Source organism: Mustela erminea, chromosome 6 (genome assembly GCF_009829155.1).
Source record: "Mustela erminea isolate mMusErm1 chromosome 6, mMusErm1.Pri, whole genome shotgun sequence".
Classification (NCBI taxonomy): domain Eukaryota; kingdom Metazoa; phylum Chordata; class Mammalia; order Carnivora; family Mustelidae; genus Mustela; species Mustela erminea.
The window spans coordinates 106,233,397-106,250,151 of record NC_045619.1 but is presented as its reverse complement, the minus strand read 5'-3'; the positions used below and the strand labels follow the sequence as shown (position 1 = coordinate 106,250,151).

Genomic DNA, 16,755 nt, shown 5'->3' with positions numbered 1-16,755 from the left:
GTCAATTCCACAGAAGCTTAGCCTACTATGTTAACCCAAAGTCTCTCAATAAACTTTTAAAAACAAATAAAAACAAACTTAAAACAAATGTCAGAGGGTACTCTTATAGGGTATGCCTGAACAGATTATTGACAGCCCACTAAAGTACCTAAACTGGTGAGAAGAACCTCAAGGTACAGATATACACATAACTAATAACCACAATTTTCTTTAATTCATTCAAACAGTTTTTAAATTTCAGGCATAGTGCTAGAGAGTACAATCTAATGGAAGAAAGAGATATATTAACAAGCAGCTTGGATGATGAGGATAAAGGTGTTACCATAAATATTGGAGAAGCTGAGTGGGGAAACCAGAATATGCAGGAGGGAAATAATCTGTTGGCTTCTCAATATGTTAATCTTGAGCATCCAAGAGCACATGCAAATCATTACATCCAAAAGATACAAAACTGTTTCAAATATCTGGGATGAATTAGCTCAGTAATATTAACTAAAGAAAGTGTATCTTAAAAAAGATACAATTTTTAAAGGTCCAATTCCTCCACAATAAAAAATTTAAACCATATAATTTATACTCCATTTGACCCTGGAACAACATCGGTTTGAACTGTGTGGATTTACTTACATGCAGACTTTTTATAGTATAGTACTCTAAATGTATTCTCTAATGATTTTATTTTCTCTAGCTTACTTTACTATAAAATTAGTCTATAATACATATAATATGCAAATAGGTGTTAATCGACCATTTATGTTATCAGTAAGGCTTTTAGTCAACAGTAGGCTACTAAGTAATTAAGTCTGAGGGATTCAAAAGTTAAACTTGGATTTTCAACTACATGGAGGGTCAACTCTCCCTAACTCTCACATTGTTCAGGGTTAACTGTAGTTTTCTCACTGTAGTTTCCTCTCTGAGTACATGTAATCTGAGAGACCTGGGATTCCAAAGGCAAACTCCCATTCCTACTTTAAAACTCTTTTAGGGAAAGGGAATACCTTGTTAGGAATTGTTCAAATGGAGAACAAGAAATTTCTGCATTTGACCTGCTTTCGTGAAAGAAATGATGAGTCTAGCTATTTCAGCTTTAATTTCTTTTTTTTTTTTAAAGATTTTATTTATTTATTTGATAGAGAGATCACAAGTAGGCAGAGAGGCAGGCAGAGAGAGAGGAGGAAGCAGGCTCCCTGCTGAGCAGAGAGCCCGATGCGGGACTCGATCCTAGGACCCTGAGATCATGACCTGAGCCGAAGGCAGCGGCTTAACCCACTGAGCCACCCAGGCGCCCCTCGGCTTTAATTTCTGATACTAAGGCAAATGTATTTATCTAGCAATAACTGTCACAGTACCATTTGAATCTGACATAATAACAGTTGCACAGATGCAGCACAAACTGTCCAATACAAGGTGATAAAGTAAATGGAGTAAATGGAAAAAGTAAATAAGCTTCAACCTCATTTAAACCACTAGAGGGCCACATTGTCATATGATTTCATGATCCCTCAGATGTTGCTCAATTTTAGAAGTGCAAATCAACATGATTTAAAATAACTAGGTTTATTCTGTAATAACTTATTTTAATATTACCATTAAATAATTATCAAATTATTTTATACACCAGAGGACTTAGTGGGCAGGAAAATGTCCTACCAAGAGGTGGAGGGATTGTTCCCTCCTTGGTATGCTTGGCAAGAAAAGCAGGACTGATAAAATATGACATGAGAAAATTCAAGTTCTTTCAAACTTCTTGGTCAATTTTTATAACATTGATAGACTTACGTTTTAAGTGTTCCAGATGTCATAAGTTCAGTCACCAAAACAATGCACTTCTTCCCTTTTACTGTGGACTCCCAGGAATCATAGAATCGAACAATATTGGGATGCTGAAGACCCTTTAACATTTCAGCCTCTTCTTTAAATCTCTGCCTCTCAGACTTTGTTAATTTTCGATCCTAAAATCATGAACCAAAACAAAATGTGGTTTAAAATAACAGAATACCAAGTCACACAGTCAAATTTAAATGCTGTTAAGAGTACACTTATCTTGATAAGAAATGTATAGAACTGCTGAATCATACTGCACAGTTGAAACTAATATAGCACTATATGCTAATTATATTTAAGTAAAAATAAAATAGTTTAAATAGGGAAAAAAAAAACCCACCAAAAAATGAAATCTTGCCATTTGCAATGATGTGGATGGAATGAGAGGGTATTATGCTAAGTGAAATAAGTCAGAAAAAGACGATTATCATATGATCTCACTGATATGTGGAATTTGAGAAAAACACAGAGGATCATGGGGGAAGAGAGGAAAAAAGGAAATGGAACAAAACCAGAGAGGGAGACAAAACATGAGAGATTCTTAATCTCAGGGAACAACCTGAGGGTTGCTGGAGTGGAGGAGAGTAGGAGGGATGCGGTGGCCGGCTGATGGACACTAGGGAGGGTATATGCTATATGGTACCTGCTGTGAATTGTGTAAGACTGATGAAATACAGACCTGCACCCCTGAAACAAATAATATATTAATTGTTAATTTTTTTTAAATGGGGGAAAAACAAAGAAAAAACCCCACAAAAATAAGTTCAAATGCCAAACGTGTACTAAATTACAATGATCGATAATGTTTAAATCAGGAATGCTTTAACATTAAAGTTACTAATAACTAATAATTCTTCAGCCTTTCATGACTGTGAGAACAGGGTAAAGTATACTTAAGAAAACTGGATTATAATGTGCTTGAAATTATTTCAATGTCTTTATGTTAACATGTTCCTCAAATACAGTATCATTTTGTGGCTACAGTTAATTTACCACTTCTAAAATAATAATTTATTGCTATGCAGTATATGCAATTTAATAACATGGAACAAGTATGAGATTTTGGGAGGCAAAAAGATCTAAATGTAAATTCTAATTCTGTCTTTGCTCTGATTAGAATTTTCTTTAAGAAAATATTAAATAATCTACTAGGTATGCTTTCATCACGTTTAAAGCACCTGGCACTTCATAGGTGATGTGATGTTTCTGAGATGAACTAGGGCAAAGCACTTAATTTGTTGATCCTCCCTTGACAAGGTCCCATATACACATACTCTGAATTATTCTGTATATTACAACTGAAACTATCTCTGTCACACTAATATTCTGTCAAATCAAGCAATACATATTTTAACAAAAGATTCCAGGCATACAATAAAGTAATGTGTCCATCACACAGTTAAATAAACATAGACATAATTAAATGCCCCCTATGTAACAAGATTGTCCTTCCCATCACTACTCCTTACCCCTGAATAACTACTAGACTGAATTTGGACATACCACTTCCTATGGTTTTTTATACTTTTTGTTAACATTTTAAAATTTCATAAAATGTACACAGTATGTTTTCTTTATTTTTTTAAGATTTTTTTTTTTTGACAGAGATCACAAGTGGGCAGAGAGGCAGGCAGAGAGAGAGAGAGAGAGAGAGAGAGAGAAAGAAGAGGAAGCAGACTCCCTGCTGAGCAGAGAGCCTGATGTGGAGGCTCCATTCCAGGACCCTGGGATCATGACCTGAGCTGAAGGCAGAGGCTTTAACTCCACTGAGCCACCCAGGCTCCCCTAGAGTATGTTTTCTTTAAAAACTTGTTTTTTTTACTCAGTATTGTTTGAGATCACCTGTGATGATATACCAGGCACTACAAGGTATCTACCATATTATTATAACTTGGCTTTGTTCATCATCACTGTTACACAGTTACCTGTTACCTAAATATATCATAATTTATATCATCTTCTATTGATTAATCTTTAGGCTAGTCCCCATTTTTTGCTACTATAATATTGCAGTGGTATTACAATATTAATCTCCTTGGCTATACATTTAAATGTGTCTCTAGGAAACAGGTTCTTCACTTATTACAAAGCTAAAGTAATCAAAACAGTGTGGTACTGGCATGAGGACAGGTAGGTAGACCAAAGGAATAGCATTGGAAGTCTAGAAATAAGCCCATATATCAATTATGAATAATATATATACCTGAAAGTATTCAGTAATCCTGTGATTTTTGTCACCAACAGCCCTAGATATTTTGATATCTCTTAACAGTGGTTATAGATTACCTCAAAATATCATTTACATTAATCATTACTTTGAAATTGACAATGAGATCTTTCAGTTGATCTGATCAGTATACACTAACAATGCTCACTATAACACAACTTTAAAAAAAAATTTTTTTTTTAAGATTTTATTTATTTATTTGACAGAGAGAAATCACAAGTAGATGGAGAGACAGGCAGAGAGAGAGAGGGAAGCAGGCTCTCCGCTGAGCAGAGAGCCCGATGTGGGACTCGATCCCAGGACTCTGAGATCATGACCTGAGCCGAAGGCAGCGGCTTAACCCACTGAGCCACCCAGGCGCCCCGACTTTAAAAATTTTTATAACTATTTTAGTACAATTAGTCTCCTTATAATCCTATGTATTTTACCATATAGACTTAAAATACTATTCTAGCCTTCAAAAGAGACATGAGGCACAAAAAATACTAAACATCTATTAGGATCATGTCTAGAATTACTTAATCATTAGAAATAGGCACTTCCAATCTTCATTCATTCTTTCCTTCTTTCTTTATAAGATTTTATTTGACAGAGAAAGAGAGATCACAAGTAGAAGGAATGGGAGAGGGAGAAGGAGGCTCCCTGCTCAGCAGGGAGCCCAATGCGGGGCTTGATCCCAAGACCCTGATATCATGCCCCGAGCCAAAGGCAGATGCTTAACCAACTGAGCCACCCAGGCACTCCACACCTTCAATTTTCATAGCTACCAACAAACTGCTTTTCAAGGGGACTATACCAACATACTCTCTTAATAGCATTGTATGAAGGTTTCCATTGCTAAACATGGTCACCAGTATGGTATTACCAGACATTAACTTTTATCAATGTGATGGGTGTAAACTCATATCCTGTTTTTTAATTTACATTTTTAGAGGCAAGAATGAGAAAAAGTTTTTATTTTCTTTGTAGACTACTTGAGTTTCTTCTTCTGTGAGATGCCGAATCATATCATTTGTTTTCCTTCTTTGTAGGAGTTCTCAATATATTCTGCATACAAATCTTTTATTAATTTTATGTTACAAATGTCTTCTCAATTTGTGGTTCGTAATTTCACTTTGCTTAGGATGTCTTCTGATTTTGATGTTTTTATTTCACTGCAGTTCAATTAATCTTCTACTTTATGGCAGGTAGGTGGGCTTTATCTCTTCAGTAATTCTTCCAGACACTGAGGACATACCTTTTCCTCTCCTTTTTAAAATATGTATGTTTTGTTTGCCACACTAGGGAATTTATTACTGAGGAATTTATTTGGTTGGATAAAAGGAGGATTGGCTGTTTTGTTTTTCTTTATCAACCAATAACTTAATACCATTTGATGAACGATCCATCCTTTCCATATAAGTGTAATTTTATTTCTTGATTCTATATTCTATTCCAATGGTCTGTCTATTCTGCACTAATACCACAGTTTCTTAGCTGCTATAGTTTTAAAATAATTCATTCTTGGTAGAACCAGTTCCTATAATCCTTCCTCAACTTTATTTTCTAAATTATCTTGGTTATTTTTTTCTAGCAAGAAGACTTTTATTTCTATAATGTAGAAATTACAGCATAAGCCAACTAAAACTATCAGAATATTATCAAGAATTTTAACTAAAGGCATATAATTTGTAATGCTATAGAGACTATATAGATAATCTGTTCAACATTTTTTCCCAAGTGGTATAAATTAATTTTAAAGAATTTATTGTAAATTTACATGCCACTAAAAAAAAAATCACTATTCTCATCATCCCCTCCCTATCTTATACATTATTCTTCCTACTACTTTAGCTCCCTCTTGTCCTGTTACTCCTTTAGATAACATTATAATTGTTATTTAGCAGTATTTGCTTACTTATATATACCCACATATCTTTTTGTTCACCCTTCTATTTTGCTCCCTGTTCTCTTTATCTCGGTTCATTTTTCTTTTTCTGTAAAATGTTTTTCAGAATTCTTTTAGTAAACGTTCCATTAGTGGTATAATCCTAGGTTGTTTGAGATGTTTACTTCATCATCACTCTTGAGTGATAGTTTAGATAGATGTGGAAATCCAGGCTAGCTTATTTTTCTTTCAGCATTTTCAAGATATTGTTTTGTGGTGTTCTGGTGTCTACTACAGCTGTCAGTATAAATGTCTTCCTTTGTAAATTTATCTGAATTTTCTCCAGTTGTTCTAAAGACTATTTTAAAAAAATTGTGCTCTGCACTTTCAGTACCATGCACCTAGTTTTATGTATTTATACATAAACATAAATATTTATGTTTATACATAAATGTTTATACAAATGTTTATACATAAACATAAAATACCATGCACCTAGTTTTTATGTATTTATACATAAATTTTATGTATTTATAATAACTGTGTTTCTAAGCCAAAAGTTTCCAGTATTTGTCTTCAAGTCAGGAGAATTCTCAATTATTATCTCTTGGATTACTGCCTCTTCCTATTTCCCTTTCTCTTCTTTGTAAGATTTATTTGTGTTATGTGTGAAGGTGTGTGTACGTGTGTGTGTGTGTGTGTGTGCACACAACATAGCTCTATCCCTCCTATCTTAACTTATCTCTCATTTTCCATTTCTTATACCTTCTGGGCAATGTTCTCAGATCTACCTTCTTGTTCCCTAAGTCTCTCTTGAGTCATTATATCTAAACTGCTTATTAACTCTTTTAAATTAATCAAACTTTAAACTCCAAAGGAAGAAGGGATGCAGAAGACATGTGGCCAAGTCTCAGTCCCTGTTCCAGAAATAAGAGATGAATGAACACAAACCAGATGAACACTTCCAACTGACCATACAAGTCTTGGAAGCTAGGTATAAAGGTAAGAGGGCATATATTTGGACATCCGCAAAGAAAATAAAATTGTTAGTCTGTCACCAAAGGCACCCATCAAAGGGTGTGATAAAAGGAACTCAGTCACCACTCCCGTCCCTACTCTCCTAACATCATAAACAAAGCTAGGAGGGAAAAAAGAACAAAAAGACTGGGCACTTAACTAATGGCTTCACTGGGGAAGGAATTCTATTGCCATTTCACCAGGCCTAATACCTGGGGAAAAGACTTGCCCTCCCCATTCAGTGGCAACTCTAACACATGGGTTTTGAATGAGACATGATAACTGGTAGCTCAACTTGGAAAGAACCCCTTTAACCTCCCCACATTCCCTGCTTCATGAACATTAAGTTTTCTCAGCACCTTCCTTGGAATTTCCTCTGTTCCAGAGTCCTGCTCCACCTCCAAATTATCACTGCAAGCTTGGCTCCTCTCAAAGTTCCATAAAGGCCCCTTTTCACAGCCCTTAATCACTTCTATTCCCACTCTCAACTAGATGCTACAATTATCCACAAGTCCACTGAGACTCCGATCCATGGCAGCAGAGATATTTTGTCCTGAATTATCCTCCTAAAAAGTTCCTGTTCTGGAGAGAACAGACAGTGAAAAGATAAAGTCAAAATATTTTTTTTTTTTTAAAGATTTTATTTATTTAACAGACAGAGATCACAAGTAGGCAGAGAGGCAGGCAGAGAGAGGAGGAAGCAGGCTCCCCGCTGAGCAGAGAGCCCGATGCGGGGCTCCATCCCAGGACCCTGGGATCATGACCCGAGCCGAAGGCAGAGGCTTTAACCCACTGAGCCACCCAGGCGCCCCTAAAGTCAAAATATTTAAAGGCAGATACCTGAGGAAAGTACCATTTGTCAGTTTTTAATCACAATGCATTTTCTTTCTTTCTTTTTTTTTTCTTTGCATTTTCATTTCTTGAATCTCTTTCCAGGTCTTTATTAAATCAGTCATTCACTACCCCTTTCTAACACTAACTTGATGTTTTTAGTCCTTCAACTTTTTAAAATAACTTACCTTTAAAGGCTCAATTCAATACGACTTTTATCTGAGTTACTGGGGCTTTAATTTTACCTACTGTTTTGGTTCACTTGTGGTGGTTTGTTTCTTCATGTGATTCAGAATACTGAATAAAATGGTTATCTTAAACGGTGATTTGACTGTTGGAATATCCTCAGTTACAGGTGTATCCCTGTAGATGGTCTGAAGTTTGTTTAGGTCTAGTGCCCTAGGGATATTACTAGCCTTGGCCATTAACTCCATGCAATCAGCTCAAAATCAAAATCACCTGTGTGAATACAGGTCCTTGTTTATAAGTTTCCAGGGTAAACTTTTCTTTCACCTGACCTGAAGAAGCTTGTCTTTTCCTGGGATAGAGCCCCATGATCAAGCTCAGCTGGGAGTTTGGTTCTTCCCGTCTGCCTCTCCCCTTGTTTGTGCTCTGTCTCTCTCTAAATGAATAAAAAAAAAAATCTTAAAAAAAAAGAAAAGAAAGAAAGAAAGAAAAAGAAATGGATTTTTTCTCTAGTCTGAATTCTCAAATAAAGGTGTAGCTCTCTTCAAGGAACAACTTTACTGCATCTCAATTCCACTACCTGCTTGGGCTTAAGACTTCATCTATCATTAGATATATGGTAAAACCATGCCTCTTAGTTATTAACAAGATTGGCAACTGTCCCAGAAAAGTTCTCATCGTGTCAGTTCACACTTCTCCCACTCTGGATTTTTGTTTCTTCTTAGTTTTTAGACCTTGGAGATTATCCTTACATTCCTACAAGCTTATACTTAAAAGGATGGTTTTTATTGTTCTTTTAATAAAAATTTTCAAAATATCTGGTGTTTTACAGTGGGAAGAGTTTTCAGTTTATTTGATTTTCCATTTAAGACCTACAGTAGGGTTTCCCTACATAAATAAATAAATAAACACACAAACACACACACGTGTGTGTATATAAAAATATATAAACAAATCTTAAAAAAAATATATATATATATATATTTTTTAAAGATTTGTTTATTTTGGGGCACCTGGGTGGCTCAGCTGGTTAAAGATTTGTTTATTTTACAGGGGAGGGAGAGAGTCTTAAGCAGACTCCACACTGAGCATGGAGCCTGACAGGGGTCATGACCTTGAGATCACAATCTGAGGTGAAACCAAGAGTCGGACACCTAACTGACTGCACTGCCCAGGCACCCTTCCCAAAATACTTTTAAAAAAATCTTATTTACCATACATTCATCCCTAAATGTTCCTCATTTAAGGAAAATTTATACAGAAAACATAAAAATCTAGATCACTTATTGACTCCCTTATACATGACTAAACCTCACTATAGTTGAATTAAGAAGACATTTTAAAGAAATTGTGAAGCTACTCCAGTCTCAAAACAATCAGAAGACAGCAATCACATGAGCCAAATGAATTATGTTCTAGCTGCAATTAAGACACTTTTAAAAAAAAAGATTTTATTTATTTATTTGACAGACAGAGATCACAAGTAAGGAGAGAGGCAGAGAGAGGAGGAAGCAGGCTCCCTGCTGAGCAGAGAGCCCGATGCGGGGCTCGATCTCAGGACCCTGGGATCATGTCCAGAGCCGAAGGCAGAAGCTTTAACCCGCTGAGCTACCCAGGCACCCAAAGACATTTATTTTTTATATTTTAATATATAGTCTGTCTTTCTTGATGGTCTTGATAAGTGGTTTTTTGAAAGATTTACTTAAAGAGAGCAAGTGGTGGCACCGGGGTGGCTCAGTGGGTTAAAGCCTCTGCCTTCAGCTCAGGTCATGATCCCAGGGTCCTGGGATAGAGCCCCACATTGGGCTCTCTGCTCTGCAGGGAGCCTGTTTCCTCCTCCTCCTCTCTCTCTCTCTCTGCCTGCCTCACTGCCTACTTGTGATCTCTGTCAAATAAATAAATAAAATCTTTAAAAAAAAAAAATCCTTCCTTTTGGAGCACCTGGGTGGCTCAGTGGGTTAAAGCCTCTGCCTTCAGCTCAGGTCACGGTCCCAAGGTCCTAGGATCGAGCCCCGCATCAGGCTCTCTGCTCAGCAGGGAGCCTGCTTCTCTCTCTCTGCCTGCCTCTCTGCCTACTTGTGATCTCTGTCTGTCAAATAAATAAATAAAATCTTAAAAAAAAAAAAAAAAGAGAAAGCAAGTGGGGGACAGGAGGGCACAGGGGCGCAGGAGCCCCTGGGGAGCTTGATCTCCCAACCATGAGATCATGACCAGAGCTGAAACCAATATTCGGAGGCTCAACTGACTGCACCACCCAGGAGCGCCCTTAATGAGTAATCTTATCTTCTGTAGCATGCAACATCCATTTTTGTTTTTAGCAATTACTCTACATCTTCATAAATGTTTGCTTAATTTTAACAAATGATTTGAGTACCCTGGATCAGACAACAGGATATAATCAACATCAGGGACAAAGGTCCTGCTATATAGACTTTATAGTGTAGGAGGCAGAGGCATTAATTTTATTATGTATGATGAAGAGAAAAAAACTGGGTACTCTGAGAGCATATTACAAAAGACCCAATTCTGTGTACATGATTGTGTATAAGCTAGAGTTAATCATGTAAGAAAAGAAGAAACCCTATCAGCAGGATACTCTTAAGAATTAAATGAGATCATGGGCGTGAAAGTACCCACAGTTGTGGTCACATAATACTTGAAATGCTTAAGACCACAAAGATCTGTAAAAAGTGGTAAAGGAAAACTTGGAAATGTAGGCTATAGATTGGGGTCGAGAAGATTCAAACTTAATAACAGTGAGCTTTGAAACTTCAACTTATTTTACTTAAATTTTATTCACCCATAGTTTGGAACTGCTAGGAAATATATCACTTACACCACAGTAGCCGAAACTTGGAATATGGATAAGGGAGAATACTGCTTAAGGGTAATAGCTTAAATATAAATTATGTAAATATAATCACTGTAGTACAAATAGGAAGTTAATTTTAAGTCTGAATAATTCTCTGTATAGGGCTTTCACAAAATCTTTACAGTTTAAAAGACATACTGAATCATCAATTGTGAAGTGTCTTCTCTAAACTGATAGGTAATTTTAAACAAACTAGATGTGAAATATGACACTAACACAAGTCACTCTAATTGTACTTAAAATTTAATTGTATTTAAAATCTAAAGACAGTTCTATTATATCTACAATTCAAAGTTTCAATAATGTTTAAAAGTACACAAGGCTTGGGACACCTAGGTGGTTCAGTCAGTTAAGCATCTGCTCAGGTCATGATCCTAGGGTCCTGAAATCAAGTCCTTACTCAGCGGAGAGCCTGCTTCTCCTTCTGCCTGCCACTCTCCCTGCTTGTGCTCTCTCTCCCTCTTTCTTACCGACAAATAAATAGAATCTTAAAAAAAACAAGGCTTGCCAAATTTTCTGCTGAAACTCAAAGTAATTTACTGTTATTTTTCTCTACTACCACCATCTTATTTCAAGCCAGGATGATCTCTTCTGAAACCTACTAAATCGTTTCCCAATCTAATCTTACCCTTATATAATCTGTTCTCCATTTTGTCCATATATAGCCAGAATGTTTTTAGTGCCAATTTAATCAATTCTATATAATTTTTAGAAATACCATTTTCACATTTTTTCTTATTTCTGAAATTAGAATGTGTCCCACTACTAGAGTTTTAGACTCAATGAAATATTGTATGTCATGATACTGTTTAAATTGTTTAATAACTTTCTACAGCCTTTAGGACAAAGGGGAAAATCACTGTGACCTAAAAGGTCTCACATAGTACCGTCCTTGCCCACTCTTCAAGCCTAATTTCTTATCTAACCTTTTACACTCTTAATAAGCATGCTATGCTTCCTCCCATACAGGTCTTTCATACACTCAGTTTCCTCTGTATCTAGGACACCCTTCTAACAACGTTTTTTTTTTTTTTTTTAATCTAGTTAATGCACAGTCATCCTTTAAAGATCAGTTCATTTCCTTAGGGACACCTCCCCTGACTGTCCTTTACTCTAGGTCATCATACCCCGCTACACAAACACACACACACACACACACACACACACGTACGTATCTTTTCATAAACTATGTATATGCCTCTTCAGAAGTCATATTACATTGAGACTTACTCTAAAAGCAGTGACAAAATGCTTTTTCAGTGTTCTATCTTTAGTATCTGACAACCTAACATAATGAACTTACTTAATAACCATGTATTGAATGAATCCATGAAAGTGCTTTCCAAGAAAAAAAAATGTGTATATCCTTAACGTGCAATTAGCATTTCCCCAGGAATAAAAGAAATTTCTATGACTTAAAAGAAAGGTGAGAATTCGGGGTGCCTGGTTGGCTCAGTGGGTTAAGCCTCTGCCTTCAGCTCAGGTCATGATCTCAGGGTCCTGGGATTCAAACCCCCACCCCCACTGCCGTCGGGCTCTCTGCCTGCTGCCTGCTTTGCCTACTTGTGAGCTCTCTCTTTGTCAAACAAAATCTTAAAAAAAAAAAAAAAGATGAGAATTAAAATTAGGTCTCTGAGTCTCAGTAAGTCTAATACAATGGCCAACTTATAACGGTCACAGCCATTTTCATTTTTAAAAACAATTTGTAAAAGCTCATTGTAAAAAGCTGCCAACTCTTTATCTACCACAAAGTACAAAAAAGGGGGGGGGACCTCAAACAGGGACTTCTTCCTCACCAAAAAACTATAACCAGTTTCCTTGTAAACATAGTAAATGGCAGTCTTGAAATTCTATCGAAATATTACCTTTTCTCTACTTTTGCTATGTCATCTATACTGAAATAGAGGCTATTTTAAATATTTATTGTGCAGATTTTTATCCTTGAAAATTACTGATGATTTAAGAGGTCTGAGAACCATTAAGTCTTTAAAATTAGAAATATGTAACTACATGAGTACAGATTATCAACTAAATGGGGAGAAAACCCAAACAAGTAACTTGGTGCTTCTTTCAGTTAATTTGTCAACTTGTTCTACCTATAATCATAAAATATCTAAGAATGACATTATTTTAGCACCCCCCAATCTTTTTTTAAGACAACAGTAAAATAGATCAAAACCAACAAGCACACAAACCATTAAGAATAAGTGGGGTTTTAAAAATATTTGCTAAGTGTTTGCTACTTAGTAGCTGGTTGTTTAATTCTGTTCTCATTAATTCTCAGGAAAAAAACCTGTGAGATAGTAGATAGTATGACTTTAACAGATAAGCAAACTCAGAAAAAAAGTTCACAGGAGAAGAACCAAGAATTAAATGAGGATTTGATTCAAAGCTCATGTTCCATTTACTATACTAGAACAAACATTTTAACATTTTGTGAAGCTTCTAAAACAAAGTTCTCATAAAAGCCATGTTGATATTTCTATTACCTAGAGATCACTGAAAAGGACTAGTCACTTTACTAAATTATAATTCAAGACAGAGTAAGAGGAATATATACTATTTAAATGTTACCAACTGTCAATCAAATTATCATGAAGATAATGATAAAATTAAAAAATAAAGAATCAAATGATATTTCAAACTGATTAGCCACTGTTGCTTTTTAGGACCTTCTCCCCAACATTATCAAGTTGGATATTCCTGGGGGCTTAATACACTATCATTCATTTACTTCAGTGTAAACTAGAGCTGATGCATCTAACCCACTCTATTCATTTCATTCATTTCTTTCCACCTACATAAAATTGTTTTGACAGGCTAAATGAACAAAACCAAGGATCACTGTCACGTGACCTCCCATAATATACAGAGTTCCAGGCTGCTGAGGGGCAGAGGTGGGGAGCTGGGTAACAACTAAAACAATTGTTCATCTCAGTACCATCCAAATAACAGTGCTCAGTAGATTATTTGCTGATGTAATTTCTTCTTGGGTGAAAAACACAATGTTAATATTTGGTACAATGGCCTTTAGCAATTTGCATTTCTTCATTTGCTTGCTTTTAAGAAGCTTATTTTAAACATCCTTTAGAGGCATTTTCTCTTTATCCACAAATTTCACTATTTTCTGAAGTAACAACCCTATCCCTAACTAATGTTTAATGTTTATTTTATTAGCCCAGAAGCAAACCTTCCTGTTCAATGAAAACAGTGAGGCTGGCTTTCATTAATTAAGTTTATTGGCCCTCCTGTACCCTGAAAATATCTGGCACTCAAGTCTTATTAACATTTAGCCTTCTATAGCATTTTATTTTTAGCAATATTCAAAGTTTTACTGCTAAATTAAGACCACAGATGATAAGTTTACATATCAAAATATGGGTGGAGAGAAGTGCCTGGAATTCTGTGATTAAAATATTTTAGGTCAGTATTGGAGTCCTCCCTCCTTATCATTTTTTGCACCACTCTGACTTAGCAAAGACCTAGGCATCTATTACATCTTTTAAAGTGATGCTTAATTGTGGGTGTTGGGATAATGAAATTAAACTTGTCTTTAGGAGGAAAGCAGTTTGAAACACTGCCTTCCAGTGCAGCATGAGTTTCAGTTACCATTTAGTAAAGAAGTAATTTTTTAAAAGGTTATTCTATATTTTGAAAGAAAGGAATCATGTAAGTAATTATTTAAGTCTGGCATATCTATCCTGCATAGGGCTACATGGTCTAATAACAATTCCAAGATGACAGAAGTATTTTTTTTTAAGTATTTTGCCTTTTTTTTTTTTTTAAGATTTTATTTATTTATTTGAGAGAGAGACAGTGAGAGAGAGCATGAGAGGCAAGAAGGTCAGAGGGAGAAGCCGACTCCCCATGGAGCTGGGAGCCTTATGCGGGACTCCATCCCGGGACTCCAGAACCGTGACCTGAGCCAAAGGCAGTTGCTTAACCAACTGAGCCACCCAGGCGCCCAGTATTTTTGCTTTTTTAAACTATTTAGGTAACTTGTGTTTTTTGTCTTGAAAATTTCAGAATAAAGACTGGAGGCCTGGGGAAAGATGGGAAAACAAATAATAGAAGCAAAATGATGATTCTCATGCAAAAACTCTTAAATGTTAACAACAAAAATGATTAACAGCGCTATTAAGGTGTTTTGAAATACAATATGAAATTAAAGCTGGATTTTAAGTGGCCAAATCTGTTGAGTAAATTCCTACTACAAATTTCTTTATGGCCTTCTTATCCGCACCCTTAGAGAAGAATAGGGTCTATCCCATACAGAAGTCTACGTTAGCTTAATTTTACTCAGTAAGTCAATAGATACAATCATTATGGGGAGGGGAGGGAGAGTAGAGAGTAAAAGGATATTTTTAGAATTTGTATCACCTCCTTGTCCATGGAGTCTTTTTAGAACTATTCTGAAAAAGTGAGTACCAGCTTCAGAGACCAAAAAAGGTCAATAGATACGATCATTATGGGAAGGGGAGGGAGAGTAGAGAGTAAAAGGATATATATATATATTTTTTAGATTTTTATTTATTTGACAGAGAGATCACAAGTAGGCAGAGAGAGAGAGAAGCAGGCTCCCCACTGAGCAAGGAGCCCGATGCGGGGCTCGATCCCAGGACACTGAGATCATGACCTGAGCCGAAGGCAGCGGCTTAATCCACTGAGCCACCCAGGCGCCCCTAAAAGGATATTTTTAGAATTACTTTGTATCACCTGCTTGTCCATGGAGTCTTTTTAGAACTATTCTGAAAGAGTGAGTACCAGCTTCAGAGACCAAAAAAGGTCATCAAAAGAATAGTAAAAAAAACAAACCAAATAAACAAAAAAAACTCCTGGTTGATCTAACTCCCAATCAATCCCTTCTTCCTAGTCTGGTTCATCTTTATTTTGTCTCATTTTTCTTTTTTAAACAAAAAGGTTCTCTGTTTTATTTTATTTTATTTATTTTATTTTTTAATTTTTTAAAAAGATTTTTATTTATTCATTTGACAGACAGAGATCACAAGTAGGCAGAGAGAGAGAGAAATGGAAGCAGACTCCCCACTGAGCAGAGAGCCCGATGCGGGGCTCGATCCCAGGACCCTGGGTCCATGACCTGAGCCAAAGGCAGAGGCCCAACCCACTGAGCCGCCCAGGCGCCCCAAAAAGGTTCTCTGTTTTAAAGCAGCAAGAAAAAATGATCTACTTACATAAAAAAATTGAATGCTTTCTCAAACCAGACTAATTATTTATATAGTTTTATCATTAAGCATCCTCCCAATTCACCCCCAAATCTGGGCCACAAATACGTAAATTTGAAGCCTAAGAGATTCTCTCCACCCATCTCCTTATGGGGGAAGAGGGCACAAAAGTGAAATAATTCAAACGTATCCAGAACCTGGCACAAATAGAAAGCTTTACGTTAATGCTACAAATATAACAGATACAACAGATGAACCACACAAATTTAAGTAAGCACATTCAGTCCTATTAAGAAATAGCAAACCATTTTCACTAAATCATTTACAATATCCACTGTAATAGCAAAACTCAGAACACTATTTAGCCATCCACAAAAATTCAAAAGTTTTTATTAAGATTAGATTCATTTGAACATGAGAAAACAATTAATGGAGAGAGCTTAACTCCAATCGTTATAGATAGGACTATGGACTAAAACTTTTTAAAGAAAGCAAAAGGACTGAGAAGGGGACAAGACGGGAAGTTGAATGTGGAAAGAAAGATTAAAAATATTCTTGCGTATTAAAGAAAGGATATTTTACACTTCGGAGATAAATGATACCCTGCAGTGGGTATGAGAAAGTTTCCAATTTTGGGGGGAACAAAGGGTTCCCAAAGGGGCGGCCAATAAAACATAACTAAAAACTCAAACAGTTATTAGCATTGAAACTTAGTATCCACTAAATTTTCTTCCTGTTAAGAATCCGG

General features: G+C 36.0%; 1 protein-coding gene across 9 annotated transcripts in view; it reads right to left on the bottom strand.

The window, feature by feature from the left end:
• The window catches only part of WNK1 (WNK lysine deficient protein kinase 1), a 150,367-nt gene that overhangs the window by 81,274 nt on the left and 52,338 nt on the right, over positions 1-16,755 (bottom strand). For all 9 annotated transcript variants that reach the window (XM_032349196.1, XM_032349185.1, XM_032349187.1 and 6 more), the window contains exon 2: positions 1,780-1,952. In XM_032349196.1, coding sequence (XP_032205087.1) covers positions 1,780-1,952 — 173 coding nt within the window. The remainder of the gene's footprint in view (positions 1-1,779; positions 1,953-16,755) is intronic.